At 35.6% G+C, this 16,179-nt stretch overlaps 2 protein-coding genes across 4 annotated transcripts in view; one reads left to right on the plus strand and one right to left on the minus strand.

Moving 5' to 3' along the window:
- MFSD8 (major facilitator superfamily domain containing 8) overlaps nucleotides 1–16,179 on the minus strand; it is a 143,550-nt gene that overhangs the window by 77,619 nt on the left and 49,752 nt on the right. The window lies entirely within an intron of this gene.
- Nucleotides 1–16,179, plus strand: part of ABHD18 (abhydrolase domain containing 18) — a 44,544-nt gene that overhangs the window by 6,672 nt on the left and 21,693 nt on the right. The window contains exons 2-4 of the mRNA XM_081795569.1: nucleotides 11,348–11,456; nucleotides 12,095–12,179; nucleotides 15,884–15,984. Coding sequence (XP_081651695.1) covers nucleotides 11,365–11,456; nucleotides 12,095–12,179; nucleotides 15,884–15,984 — 278 coding nt within the window. The 5' untranslated portion in view covers nucleotides 11,348–11,364. The remainder of the gene's footprint in view (nucleotides 1–11,347; nucleotides 11,457–12,094; nucleotides 12,180–15,883; nucleotides 15,985–16,179) is intronic.

The following is a 16,179-nucleotide window of genomic DNA, read 5'->3' on the forward strand; positions in this document are numbered from 1 at the left end:
GCAGAGCCTGCTTGAGATTCTCTCTCTCTGTCCCTTCCCCTCACTCTCTTTCTCCCTTAAAAATAAATATTAAAAAAAAAAAAGATATCTTGGGGGCACCTGGGTGGTTCAGTCAGTTAAGTGTCTGACTCTTAATTTTAGCTCCAGTCATGATATCATGGTTTGTGAATTCCAGCCCCCCATCAAGCTCTGTGCTGACAGTGTGAAGCCTCCTTGGGATATTCCCTCTCTCTCTCTCTCTCTCTCTCTCCCTCCCTCCCTCTCCCCCCACCCCTCCCCCACTTAACGCTAGCACATGGACGCGTGTGCTCTCTCTCAAAATGAATAAACATTTAAAAAAAGAAATCTTGGAAAAATATTAATCAAATACAGTAAAACCTTGGATCGTAAGTAACTTGTTCTGGAAGTGTTTTGCAAGATGAGCAAACATTTCTAATTAGTTTTAACTTGAAAAGTGAGCGATGTCTTACAACAAGTAGTATGTGATGCCAAATGTCACATGATCACAGCTGAGCCAATGGTTCTTGAAATTCGCTTTGATATACGAGTGCTTTGGATTACAAGCATGTTTCTGGAACAAATTATGCTTGCAAACCAAGGTTTTAACTGTATAATGAGAAATCTGTTTTAAAGGCAGGCTTGTAGAGGCACCTGGGTGGCTTGGTCATTTAAGCATCCAACTTTGGCTTGGGTCATGATCTCTCGGTTTGTGAGTTTGAGCCCTGCATTGGGTCTCTGCTGTCAGTGCAGAGCCTGATTCAGATTCTCTGTCACCCTCCCTCTCTACCCCCTTCCCCACTTGCATTCTGTCTCTGCCATTCAAAAATAAATAAATATTTTAAAAAATTAAAGGCAAGTTTGTAAAATTCCTTAGGATACTAGTTTAAGAAGCATAATCCTGGAAGTTGGTAACATGAATGGAACTTTTTCACTTTATGACTTGTGATCCTGGCTTTCTGATATGGCTCAGCCTGTATGAAACTGGAAGGAGAGAATGCTGTTGTGGAGACAGGCATATTCCATTACAGAGGAATGTCTCCCCTAACTATTTGATATGCTCATTCATGGAAAGCAGTTCTAATACAAAAGTCATGGTATTGATGGAAAAAATCTAGAATAAAACGCTTTCTTATGATATAGTAATATTCATCTAAAGAAAAAGGAATCCTGGGGCACCTGGGTGGCTTGGTCCGTTGAGCATCCGACTTCGACCCAGGTCATGATCTCATGATCTCATGATCTCATGATCTCAAACTCACAGCTTGTGAGTTTGAGCCCCAGATCGGGCTCTATGCTGACAGCTCGGAACCTGGAGCCTGCTTTGGATTCTGTGTCTCCCTCTCTCTCTGCCCCTAACCCACTCGCATTCTGTCTCTGTCTCTCTCATAAATAAACATTAAAAAAGAATTTTAAAAAAATAAAGAAAAAGGAATCCTTGGGTGCCTGGGTGGTTCAGTCGGTTAAACATCTGACTCTTGATTTCGGCTCAGGTCACGATCTCACAGTTTGTGATTTTGAGCCCCATGTCTGGCTCTGTGCTGACAGCTCAGAGCCTAGAGCCTGCTTTGGATTCTTTGTCTCCCTCTCTCTCTCTTTTCCCCTCCCCTGTTCATGCTCTGTCTCTGTCTCTCTTTCAAAAAAATAAAAAAAATGTTTTTTAAAGAAAAAGGAATCATATTCATAGTAGTTATCACAAATACTAAATATAGTAATCATGTAACATGTTTAATAAAAATATTTAAAGAATAGAATAAAATATTAATAGAGAAAATAAAACTGGATGGAAAGGCTAAAAAAATAATAACACTGCTACTAAGTTAAAAAAAATTTTTATTTTTATTTTTGAAAGAGAGACACAGAAAACGTGAGTGGAGGAGGGGCAGAAAGAGAGAGGGAGACACACAATCTGAAACAGGCTCTAGGCTCCAAACTGTCAGCACAGAGCCCGACATAGGGCTTGAACTTGGGAATGGCAAGATCACGACTTGAGCTGAAGCTGGACACTTAACTGACTGAACCATCCAGGTGCACCCAGTGTTAGTAAGTTAATATGTGGATTGAACACAGTATCGGTTACATTACAAATAGGAGATTTTATAAGTTATGGCAAACATAAGTAGGATGTAAATGAAAAACTCATTGTAGACATTTAAACACTAAAACAACACTTTCTAAGAGCTGCTTGAAAGGGGTTTTAAAAATAGAATAGAAATAGAAGGGAAGCTTCTAAACCCATTCTATAAAGCCAGCATAGCCTTGATTCTGAAACCAAAGACCCCACTTAAAAGGAGAATTACAGGCCAACATCTCTGATGAAACTGGATGCAAAAATTCTCAACTAGATCAAATCCAACAGCATATTAAAATAATTATATATACCATGATCAAGTGGGATTTATTCCTGGGCTGCAGGGGTGGTTCAATATTTGCAAAAAATCTATGTGATACACCAAATTAATAAAAGAAAAGATAAGAACCATATGATCCTTTCAATAGGAAAAGAAAAAGCATTTGATAAAATGCAGCATCCTTTCTTGATAAAAAATATCAAGAAAGTAGGGATCGAAGGAACATACCTCAACATCATAAAAGCCATAAATGAAAGGCCCACAACTAATATCATCCTCAATGGGGAAAAACCTAGAGCTTTCCCCCTAAGGTCAGGAACATGACAGGGATGTCCACTCTCACCACTGTTGTTCAACATAGTACTGAAAGTCCTCACCTCAGCAGTCAGATAACAAAAAGAAATCAGGAAAGAAGTCAAACTCTCACTCTTCACAGACAACTCTTTGTGGAAAAACCTGAAAGACTCCACCAAAAAACTGCTAGAACTGATACGTGAATTCAGCAAAGTCACAGGATATAAAATCAACATACAGAAATCTGTTGCATTTCTATACACAAATAATGAGGCAACAGAAAGAGAAATCAGGGAATCAATCCCATTTATAATTGCAACAAAACCCAGAAGATAACCTAGGAATAAAACTAACCAAAGAGGTAAAAGATCTGTTTGCTGGAAAAAAGCTTAGGAAAGAAATTGAAGAAGACACAAAGAAATGGGAAAACGTTCCATGCTCATGGATTGGAAGAGCAAATATTGTTAAAATGTCTGTACTATCCAAAGCAGTCTACACATTCAGTTCAGTGCCTATCAAAATAACACCAGCATTGGTCACAAAACTAGAACAAACAATCCTAAAATTTGTATGGAACCAGAAAAGACCCTGAATAGCCAAAGTAATGTTGAAAAAGAAAACCAAAATTGGAGTCATCACAACTCTGGACTTAAACTGTATTACAGAGTTGTAATCATCCAGACTGGTTCTAGCACAAAAAAAGACACATAGATCAATTGAACACAATAGAGGAAAGAGTATGCAGTGGATAAAAGAAAGTCTCTTCAGTAAATGGTTCTGGGAAAACTGGACACCAACATGCAGAAGAATGAAACCGGAGCACTTTCTTACACCATACACAAACTCAAAATGGATGAAAGACCTAAATTTGAGACAGGAAACCACCAAAATCCTAGAGGGCAGCAATCTTTTTGACATTGGCCTTAGCAACTTTTTACTAAACACATCTCCGGAGGCAAGGGAAACAAAAGCAAAAATGAACTATTGGGGTCTCAGCTAGATAAAAAGCTTCTGCACAGCAAAGGAAACAATCAACAAAACTAAAAAGCAACTGATGGAATGGGAGAAGGTATTTGCAAATGACATACGGGATAAAGTGTTAGTATCCAAAATCTATAAAGAACTTGCCAAATTCAGGGTGCCTGGGTGGCTCAGTCCGTTAAGCATCTGATTCTTGGTTTCGGCTCAGGTCATGATCTCACAGTTTCGTGAGTTCGAGCACCACATCAGGCTCCAGGCGGCAGTGCAGAGCCTGCTTGGGATTCTTTGTTTCCCTCTCTCTGCCCCTCCACCACTTGTGCTATCTCTGTCTCTCTCAAAATAAGTAAATTTTAAAAAATTAAGAAAAAAAGAACTTACCAAATTCAACACCCAAAAAACAAATAATCCAGTGAAGATGGACAAAAGACATGAATAGATATTTTTCTAAAGAAGTCCATATGGCTAACAGATACACGAAAAGATACTCAACATCACTCATCATCAGAGAAATACAGATCAATAGCACAATGAAATACCTCCTCACACCTGTCCGAATGGCTAAAATTAACAGTTGAGGAAACAACAGATGTTGGCAAGGATACGGAGAAGGGGGAACCCTTTTGCACTGTTGGTGGGAATGCAAACTGGTGCAGCCATTCTGGAAAACAGTATGGAGGTTCCTCAAGAAATTAAAAACAGAACTACCTTATGACCCAGCAATTGCACTACTGGGTATTTATCCAAAGGATACAAAAATGCTGATTTGAAGGGGTACATGCATCCCCATGTTTATAGCAGCACTATCAGCAATAGCCAAATTATGGAAAGAGCCTAAATGTCCATTGACTGATGAATGGATAAAGAAGAGGTAGTAAGGGCACCTGGGTGGCTCAGTTGGTTAAGCATCCAACTTCAGCTCAGGTCATGATCTCATGGTTCATGGGTTCGAGCCCCGCTCAGGCTCTGTGCTGACAGCTCAGAGGCTGGAACCTTCTTTGGATTCTGTGTCTCCCTTTCTCTCTGTCCCTCCCCTGCTCACGCTCTGTCTCTCTCAAAAATAAATACTAAAAAAAAAAGAAGAGGTGTAAATGTATATATAGAATGGAATACTACTTGGCAATCAGAAAGGATGAAATCTTGCCCTTGGCAACATCATGGATGGGACCTAAGTGTATTATGATAAGTGAAATAAGTCAGAGAAAGACAAATATCATACAATTTCACTCATGTGGAATTTAAGAAATACAGCAGATGAACATAGGGAAGAGAAGGAAAAATAAGATTAGAAACAGGGAGACAAACCATAAGAGACTTTTTTTTTTTTACATTTATTTATTTTTGAGAGAGAGAGAGCGCGCGCGTGTGTGCACACAAGTGGGGGAGGGGCAGAGAGAGAATGCGACACAGAATCCGAAGCAGGCTCCAGGCTCAGCAGTCAGCCCAACGCGGGGCTTGAACTCACAAACCATGAGATCATGACCTATGCCGGAGCTGGATGCCCAACTAACTGAGCCACCCAGACTCCGCAAGAGACTCTTAAATACAGAGAATAAACAGGGTTGCTGAAGGAGAGGTAGTTGGGGGATTGGGCTAAGTGGATGATGGGCATTAAGGAGGGCACTTGTGGGATGAGCGCTGGGTGTTGTATATAAGTGATGAATCACTGGGTTCTACTCCTGAAACCAATACTGCACAGTATGTTAACTAAATTGAATTAAATAAATAAATTCTAATTTTAAAAAAATCTACAAAAAATCCTGTTTAAGAAAAAAGAAAAAGGAATCATATTCATAGTAGTTATCACAAATACTAAATAATTTATTAGTCATGTAACATGTTTAATAAAAATACTTGAAGGACAGAATAAAATATTAATGGAGGAAATAAAGAAAACTGGATGAAAAGGCTAAAAAAATAATAACAGTGTTACTAAGTTAATATGTGAATTAAACACACTATTGGTTACATTACAAATAGGATATCGTGTAAGTTATGACAAACATAATTGGAATGTAAATGAAAAAGTTCATTGTAGACGTATAAACAGTAAAACAACAGTTTGTAAAAGCTACTTAAAAGGGGTTTTAAAAATGGAATGTAGGGCAACTGGGTGGCTCGGTTGGTTAAGTGCCAGACTTCAGTTCAGGTCATGACCTCACGGTTCATGGGTTCAAGCCCTACTTTGGGCTCTGTGCTGGCAGCTCAGAGCCTGGAGCCTGCTTCAGTTTCTGTGTCTCCCTCTCTCTTTGTCCCTCCCCCACTCACTCGCTCTCAAAAATAAGTAAACATTAAAAAAATTTTTTTAATAAAAAAAGTAAAAATGGAATGTAGGTTTTAGAACTAGATCTATGTTTATAAAAGAATTCTAGGTTTAAAAAATAGCAATTAGCAGTAGAGAAAAAAATAATGTTTCTAGAAATCTGGTTAATAAAAAACTATTTTATAGTGTTCTCCAATGACAGGAAAATGAGTGATAGGTAGTGAGGAGGGCACTTGTGATGAGTAGTGAGTGCTGTATGTAAGTAATGAATCACTAAATTCTACACCTGAAATTAATATTACACTGTATGTTAACTAGCTGGAATTTAAATATAAACTTAAAACTACCAAAAAAAGGGGGGGGGGGGAGATGTAACATTAAAAAAATTGAATCATACCCTTCTTCCAGTGTGTTAAGGATGTGGTGAGATGGATTGGTTTGATTATATAAACATTTTAGAAAATTTGTAGAATGCATGTAAAGCTAATTTTTAAAATTAATAGAATGGTAAAAGCTTTTTTGCTGTGAATCAAGTTTCACAGTTAGTGTCAGAGATCTCTTTTAAAGCAAATATATCAGGCTAGAGATACTAATATACCTAAAGGTTCTTAGATAAGCATATGAAAAAATATCAACAAAAATTGAGTGGTGGAGAGAAGGGAGTAAATATATCCACCATTATTTATATCTGGAATTAACAAATACTGTGTAGAACATGGAAGTATAGGTTTAAGTATTAAATAAAGTTATAAGGGTAGAGACCACTTTTGGGCAACCAACTTAAATAATGGAAACCTGAGTAAGGTAGAAGGGCCCACAGTGACCCCTGGCTGAACACATAGGCCCATTAGACCACCTTGTAATAGCCTTAGACTCTAACTGACCAATTACAACCAGGCACAGTTCCTAAGATTACCAAAAATGGGAAAATTACATATGTTCCCAGGCTCCCTCACTCTGCCCTAAAACTATGGCTCCCCACCACAGCCTCATGGCAGACAGTCTCTGTTTTGCTATCCTGCCTGCAGCTTCCTTGCAGTGAGTGTATTCATAAACGTCTGTCTCCATTGTTCTGCCTTGGATGAATTCTTTCACCTTTTGCACTGCTGGCTTCCACCCAGTCGGGTTGCCCCATATTTGGTGCCCCCCACCATCCATTTGGGAGACCCCACAATAAGGATAATCAGTAATATTGTTGCTATTAGCAATAGGTGATAATCAGTAATATTGTTGGTATTGGCAGGTATAGCACTTAAATTTCAAAGTACTGTTTAAGTGCTTCATAAATAGTAACTCGTTTTATTTATTTTTATTTCTATTCCTTAAATGTTTATTTTTGAGAGAGAGAAAGGATGCATGCACATATAAGCAGAGGAGAGGCAGAGAGAGGGGATCAGAGGATCTGGAGCGGGCTCTGTGCTGACAGCAGAGAGCCTGAGGGGGGGCTCAACTCATAAACCATGAGATCATGACCTGGGCGGAAGTGGGATGCTTAACCAACTGAGCCACCCAGGAGCCCAAGTAACTCACTTACTTCTCATACCAATCCTTACAGGTAAGTACTGTCATTATCCCCATTTTACAGATGACTCATAGATATATGACAGAAAGGATAAGCAACTTGCGCAGTCACATGGTAGAGGATTCAACCAAGGGAAAAGTGTATGCTCTTAGCCATTTTGACATACTGAACCTTAAATATCTCTCTTTCAAATTTATATATACTCAAATGTAAAACAATTAAATGTGAATAATTTTTAAAAACCAAAAAAATCAATAAAACCAAAAATGGAACAAAAACTAAACCCAAAAGGTATCATAATAAATATAAATGGGCTGAACTCACCTATTATTAGAAAAAAATGAGGCGGTCCTATAAATCAGCATGGTGAGGAAGAACATTGGAAAAAGACAAATATGAAGTTGGTCCCTTCTGTCTTAAAAAAAAAAAAAAAAAACACCAAAAACTCCTAAAATATGTGTACATGTTTAAATGGATAGGGCTCACAGGTATATAACATTAAAAACAATGGTCACCATTTGGGAAGAGAGGAAGCTTCACAGGAGTAAAGAGAGACTTCTCAGCTTTGCTCTATATATTTTTATGTTGTTTGAATCCTGCCAAAACTAAGTTTTTTAATTAAAAAAAATTTTTTTAACGTTTATTTTTGAGAGACTCAGAGACAGAGTACAAGTGGGGGAGGGGCAGAGAAAGAGGGAGACAAGGAATCTGAAACAGACTCCAGGCTATAAGCTGTCAGCACAGAGCCCTTTCCATGGCTCAAACTCACGAACTGGGAGATAATGACCTGAGCTGAAGTCGGACACTTAACTGACTGAGCCATCCAGGTGCCCCTCCTAAGTTTTGAGTTTGTGTAGGTAAGTAAATAATATCAAGGAAAACAAATTCCAGACTGTTAGCACTAAGTATCTCTGAAAAGTAGAAGGAAGTAATGGGAACAAGACTATTCTTCCTCTTTTTACTGTATCTCCTTCTCTATTGTTTGAATTTAAAAATGTTAAATGAGTGAGTGCCTGGGAGGCTCAGTCAGTTAACCATCTGACTCATCTCAGGTCTTGATCTCAGGGTCATGAGTTCAAGCTCCACATTGGGCTCAGTGATGGGCATGAAGCCTACTTAAAAAAGTTGCAGTGAGAATCTGTGAAATAGCAAAGAAGAGAGCATGTGATCATTTTCTTTTGCCTTTCCTCTTACATAAATTATCTATTCCTGTGCTTTACCAACCGACTAGATAGTTTTTACAAATTTTATTGGAACATTGTCCATGAGTAGACTTCAGGAAGTATATAATTTTAATGAGATTTGCAGTTTAAAGTTTTGGCTGCTGCTTCTTCTTATGTAGGTCTTGGCTTAAATGTTACCTCTTTGGTTAAGTGGGGCTTTTTTTTTGACAATCAAAGGAGTCTTCTTTATCACACTCTCTTGTTATATTATCTTTATAGTGTTGTCATCATCTATTCTTTGCTTTTTAAAAAAAATATTTTTCCTACATGAAAATACAAGATCTGTGAAAGGAAGAATGTGCCTTGATCATCTTATAGCACAGGACCTAAAATAATGCTTACATATAGTAAGCACTTAATATTTGTTGCTTAAATGAAAAAAGTAATATTCTTAAAAGTTCAGAAACTTGCATTTTTGGGAAACTAAATGATGATAATTTACTGGACTCTGGTAACCAGAATACGTTTATTTATTTATAGTGGTAGATACAAGTAGTATAATAAACAAAGCTGGATATGCATTATGGTTTCTTTTCCATAACATTATTATGCCAAAACCAAATTTTAATCAAGGTTAAAAATTAATTGGGGCGCCTGGGTGTCTCAGTCGGCTAATCATCAGACTTCAGCTCGGTTATGATCTCTCAGCTCGCGAGTTCAAGCCCCATGTCAGGCTCTGCACTGACACCTCAGAGCCTGGAGCCTGCTTTGGATTCTGTGTCTCCCTCTCTCTCTCTGCTCCTCCCCCACTTGCACTCTGTGTGTGTGTGTGTCTCTCTCTCAAAGGTGGATAAAATTTTTTTAAAAAAATTAAAAAAAGGAATAAAAATTGATTAACACATGAAAATCGGCAAAAAGAGTGGTATTAAGAAGTACTAAATACTGTACTCTCTGTCTTTATACTGTATTGCTTAACAAGTACATTATCTAGTAATTGTTTGTTCTTGGTCCTAGGAATTGTGAAAGGCATTATGAATGATTTGGTTTTGCTGGTCCAGTCGTAAAAACAATAAAGTACCAGCCCAGTTAATGGTAGTTTGGGTTGTATACCTATGTAAACAAAGAGGAACATTAAGTTAAACTTGTACTTTGTTACAAATCAAAGAGCAAAAGTATAAAACATAAGTGGTGGTTCCATTAAAACATTCAAAATAATAGATAAGTACTTACTAAAGCTCACTGATAGAAATGCACATTTCTATTTTCCATTTTTCTAGGTAGAATAAACCCTGAAAATGAATCACATTTTGCCCACAAATCAAAACTACACCATTCCATTTGAAAAGACAGGCAGGTATTTAAAAATAAAATAAAATAAAAAAAACACTTTAGAAATATTTGGGAAAGTTAAATAAGTGGTACAAAGTTTTCACGAATCATAGTTTAGTAGACAGGCAATGTAGAACAGTAGTTAGATCTTGCTGTGTGCCTGGGATTCAGTTTTAGCTCCACCTACCACTAGCTCTGTGATCTTAAATAAATCACCTATTTTCTCCGTGCTTCAGTTGGGATAGTAGATCCTTCTTCATAAAGTTGTTGGGAGGTTTAAACAAGAATGTGTATGTGTATGTGTTTGTATTTTTACAAAATGATGCATGGCAGATTGTACAGTACTACATAAGTAATAGCTACAGCTATTGTTATCCAATAAATATTGAGTGTTAGTTGCTGTGCTGAAGGTGGGAAGACCTTACCCTAAAAGAATACACAGTTTATCTTCTCTACTTTCATCCCAGTTCCTTTTGTCTATATTTCACGTCTTATATCTGAGAGAATAAATTTAAGGTACATAGTTTAATCTCAATCTTAAATTTTTTCTTCAGTTTTATTGACATATAATTAATATGTAACATTGTATTAATTTAAAACTTACAGCATAATGATTTGACTTACGTATATATTGTGAAATGATTATCACAATAAGTTTAACATCCATCACCAAATATAGTTACACATTTTTTTCTTGCAATGAATATTTTTAAGATCTGTAAGATAAATAGTTCTGGGGGTGTAATGTACATTATGGTAACTATAGTTAAAAATATACAGTATATTGGCACCTGCTGGCTCAGTTGGTTAGGCATCTAACTTTTGGTTTGGGCTAAGGTCATGATCTCACTGTTTGGTTTACGAATGTGAGCCCCACTTCGGCCTCTGAACTAACAGCAGGGAGCCTGCTTGGGATTCTCTGTCTCCCTCCCTCTGCCCCGGCCCTGCTCATGCTCACTTGCTCTCTCTCAAAATAAATACATTAAACACACACACACACACACACACACACACGCACGCACGCACATATATGTGGCACCTGGGTGGCTTAGTTGCTTGAGCGTTGGACTCTTTATTTTGGCTGAGGTCATGATCCCAGGGTCGTGGGGTGGAGCCCAGCATCAGGCTCCATGCTGAACAGAGATTAAGATTCTTTGTCTGTCTGTCTGTCTCTCTCTCTCCCTCCCCCTGCCTCTCTCTCTCTCTCTCTCTCCCCCTCTCCCTCCCTTTACCCCTCCCCCCTATGCCCCTCCCCCACTCGCACATGCACACTCTTCCTAAAATAAAATAAATATACACAGATAGATGGATAGTATGTTTGAAAGTTGCAAAGTTCCAAGGAGAGTAGATCAATCTGTAATTTTTACCTGATATTTAAAGAGATGGCTAGGAAATTGACCTAGTGCCTAAAATAAAATATTTTAAAGTTATTTTAAATTTTGTTTCATAGATGTTTGTTTGTTACTAATGGGTGTCAGCAAGTTAGATATTCTATACCGGAGACTTCTCCTCACAAAACTTTTTATCAGAGGATGGGGGAGGCCAGAGGATCTCAAAAGGTAACCATTTTTTTCTTAATGTTTATTCTAAATTTGTTTTAGTAAAAAAAATTAAAAAATTTTTTTCAGTGATACAATCCTTTGTTATAAATATGAAGTGATTGACAAATTAAGCATTAAAGTATATAAAATATTAAATTGCTTCTTTTTCTCTTGTCTTTTTAATTATTTCTGTTTTATCTTATATAATCATAAATTATTTTAAAAGTAATTTTAAAATTAAAAATAAAGAGCTCTCAAATACAAAGTAGATTTTGAACTTTAATTATTTTTAAGTTGCTTATAGTTTCCAGGGATAGAGCTTCCTCATGTATATTGAATTTGTAATGACTATAAAGCTGGGATATACTATAGGTCATAGAAGTATCTGGACTTAAGAAAATGAATTTTCAGGATTTATGCCTTTAATTTTGAGTATTGCGTATGTTAATTGCTTTCTGAACCATATTTCTTAAATGTTTTATGGATAAGATGTCCAGCTTGAATAAAAACCAGTAGCCTCATCTTTTTCTCTAATGATTTGAATTAAATTTTAACATAGCTTATGAACTGGACTTGCAAATTTTTCAGCATTATACATCACTCCCTGTATAATGGGCATATTGAATTTTTCCCTTTTTCCCCCCTTATCCTAATAGACTCTTCGAATTCAGAAAGATGATTGGAAATCGAGAAAGATGTCAGAATCTGGTTTCAAGTGATTACCCAGTACACATTGATAAGGTATTTAAATGAAAGAAATGCAATTACAGAAATTCTGGTTTAACATAAATATGTGTCAAGAATAGGTTGAGGGGTGTCTGGCTGGCTCAGTCAGTGGAGTGAGTTCAAGCCCATGTTGGGTGTAGACATTCTTGAAAATAAAATCTTAAATAATAATAATAATAAAATAAAGCTTAAAAAAAGAATAAGTTGAATATTGGAGTATAATAACAAACACTAAAACATGAGTACAGTATAGACTTTTCATTTAATATGATTAAAATAAATACCATATGTATCCTAATAGGATGCTTATAATAATTGTAATCATGTATATGAGAGCATATATTTAGTACTTGCTTGAACAGAAGAAAATATTTAAGGCTTCATCTTTTTGAGCCTCATTTTGTATCTTTAGGATCAGAAGGATTAAAATATTTAAGAAGAATTATGAGTAATACAGGAAAGTATTCTACTTGGAGAATCAGCACATGAGAAGTTGTTAACCAAAACGCCTATTAAATAACATCAGGGAAATGTTATGGGAAATAATTGGTGAAAGAATGGTAGAAAGAAAACGCAGTAATATTAGAGAAAATTAGAGAATATATTTGAAATAGTGTTGTTTTTTAGCAACCATGTTTTTCTGTAAAACAGTTCTAGGATTATATAATTGGATAATTGAAGTATTGTTGGGGAAGGGGTACAAATGCATAGCCTTCATATCTCTCATTGCCCTTCAACCAAAGTAACTCTATTTTCATCTCTTATATGTATTGGATATCCTTAGAGGATTTCATTTTTCAAAACAGTTCCACTGCTAAAAACAAAATTTTATAAATTGGAAATCCCTCATCCGTACCATATAGCTCTTCTTTCTATAGCTTCTGGATTTAGAACATTTCTCCCTCAAATTTTGCTAAATGTTACTATTTACCTGGTTTTTTTATTCTATTATAAATCACAGGCTTAAAATAAATTAAAAGCATACCAAGTAAAAAATCAAAAAGCTAACTTTCTGTCACTTTCCACTGCTTAATTCTATTTGTATCCCAAGGAAAAATTACTGTTAAGATTTGGGGATGCATCCATTCCTCTTCCCCTATTGTTCCCATTACTGTCTCTTTTGGTTTTTAAAAATTGAGGTAAAATTCACCTGCCATGAAATTCACCTTTTTTAAGGTGTGCAGTTAAGTGTTGTTGTTTTTTTATTATTCTTCCTAAGATGTGCAAACATCACCACTATCATTAGCCAATTCCAGAACATTTTTATCTCCTCAAAAAGAAACTGTGTACCCATTAGCTGTTACTTCCTACTTCCCCAGCCTCCCACCTGTTAGTAGCCACTAATCTGCTATCTCAATGGACCTATTCTAGACTTTTCATATAAATGGAATCATATAATATGAGGTCTTTGTGTCTGGCTTATTTCACTTAGCAAATTTTCTTGGTTCATCCATGTTATGTAACATTACCTTCTTCTTTTTTATTGCTAAATAATATTCCATTGTATAGATATGTGACATTTTGTTTATCCATTTATCAGCTAATGACCATATGGATTGTTTCTGTTCTTTGACTATTATCAATAAGGCTGTGAACATTCATGTTCAATTGTTTTTGTGTATATATGTTTTGAATTTTTTTGATATTAATCTAGTAGTGGAATTTCTGGGTCATATGGTAATTCTGTACTTAACTTTTTGACAAACTAAGAACTGTTTTCCAAAGTGCACCATTTTACTTTTCCCACCAGTAGGGTATAATAGTTCCAATTTGTCCACATTCACACTAATATTTGTATTAAATAGCCATCCTAATGGGTGTGAAGTATTTTATTGTGGTTTTCAATATTCCTTTCCCTTATAACTGTGATGTTGAGCATCTTTTCATGTGCTTAGTGGCCATTTGTATATCTTCTTTGGAGACATCTATGAAATCATTGCCTATTTTTAACCGGGTTATTCATCTTTTTATTGTTGAGTTATAGCTGGTTTAATTTTTAAGTCTATATTACTTATGGTTCTAAATTGCTTTTTTTTCTTACCAAGTTGCCATTTGTCCCAACACTATTTGTGGGATTATTACTCCCTTTCACATTAATCTGTGCTGCCTCCTTTATCAAATAGTTTATTATTCTAAATCATATAAATTCATATTGTACACATCAGGTCTCCTTACCATTTTCAAAAAATGCAGTGCAATCCTAATTAAAATACTCAATTTAGAACTAAAGTCTATAAAATGATCTTAAAATTATTTTGGGAAGAATCATGAAAGTACAATCAGATCAGGAACACCTAAAAAAGAAGAGTGATAAGGAAAACCTACTTCAGTCATTTGTCAATAGATATTATAAAGCTGCAGCATGATCAAACAGCATGATATTGGTATAAATGAAAGGTAGGCTAATAAGCATTATCTACAATAGCCAGATTATGGAGACAGCCCAAGTGGCCATCACCTGATGAATGGATGAAGAAGATGTGGTGTATACACACACACACACACACACACACACACACACACACACACACACACACAGGAATATTACTCAACCATAAAAAAAGAATGAAATCTTGCCATTTGCAATGACGTGGATGGAGTTAGTATTAAGCTCAGTGAAAAAAATACTGTGTGATTTCACTCATATGTGGAATTTAAGAAACAAATGAACCAAAGGGGAAAAAAGAGAGAGAGGGAGGCAAACCAAGAAACAGACTCTTAACTATAGAACACAAATTGATGGCTACCAGAGGGGAGGCAGATGGAGGAATGGGTTAAACAGGTGATGGGGATTAAGGAGGGCACTTGCTGTGATGTGCACTGGGTATTTGATGTTAAGTGATGAACCACTAAATTCTACATCTGAAACTAATATTGCACTGTATGTTAACTAGCTAGAATTTAAATAAAAACTTGGAAGCCAAAAACCAGAAAAAACCTTTTAAACGAGTGGGGGGAAAAAAAGATAGACTTATAAGACCCAATAAAGGATTGAAAATAATGTTATAACTTATTAAAACTTACTTCATGATAAAGTAGCATTTTAAGTCACATGCAAAACAAAATGTGGATTATTTAATAAGACATTACTGGCTAGAAATTTTGTTTTAAAATAAGATGGTTATATATGGTATCCACAGATAAAATTTTTTGTTTACAATTTTAATGAAAATATGTGGTGCTTTACTGCTAATTTAATTTTGATTACTGACCTGATAAAGATTTTTTATTTATAAAAAATAACTGATGAAGGGAAAGTTTAGGTGTCAGACATTAGCAAATGCCTTTGCTATAAATATAAATATACATTTCTCCTTATTTAATGTTTACATGACTCATTGTCTCAATGGATTGCTTAAACATCAAGTCAACCCTTATTTGATTGCAGTAAATTATTTTTACAGTTTCTTTGTAAATTGTTCTTATGTTTATTTTGATATTTTTGAATTCTTCCAACTAGTATTTTATTGACTTATTTCATGCTTTTGTACAAATGCAATTTATTTATAGTTTACTTTTCCAACTAGCCTGTAGTAAAGGATGTAAAAGGAAAAGAAATGTGTGTGAGGAGCCATGCTTCAGAAAACTGACTGGGGCAAAAGAATACATGGTAGTCAGTGAAAAAAATTTTAATTGAATGGAACGTTTTTATATTAAAACATGCATGATAGACCTTAGTCTATATGTATGTATACATTTTGGTCTTGCTTTTCTTTTAGATTGAAGAGCAGTCAGACTGTAAGATCCTAGATGGACACTTTGTTTCCCCCATGGCCCACTATGTGCCTGATATAATGCCAATTGAATCTGTTATTGCAAGGTAAGAGTTTTTATTCAGAAAGTTTAAAGTAGTAAGTTATTTTTTACTTACAATTATAATATCAATGGCATACTATTTTTAATTGGTTAGCATTAATTGCAATAATTATTTAGCATTGCTCCCGGTAAATGTGGGGTGAAGCAGAATAAAACTATAGAAAAGAGACTGTTATAAATAATTTATATAAGCCTAATG

This window comes from Panthera onca, chromosome B1, assembly GCF_046562875.1.
Source record: "Panthera onca isolate mPanOnc1 chromosome B1, mPanOnc1 haplotype 2, whole genome shotgun sequence".
In the NCBI taxonomy this organism is placed as follows: domain Eukaryota; kingdom Metazoa; phylum Chordata; class Mammalia; order Carnivora; family Felidae; genus Panthera; species Panthera onca.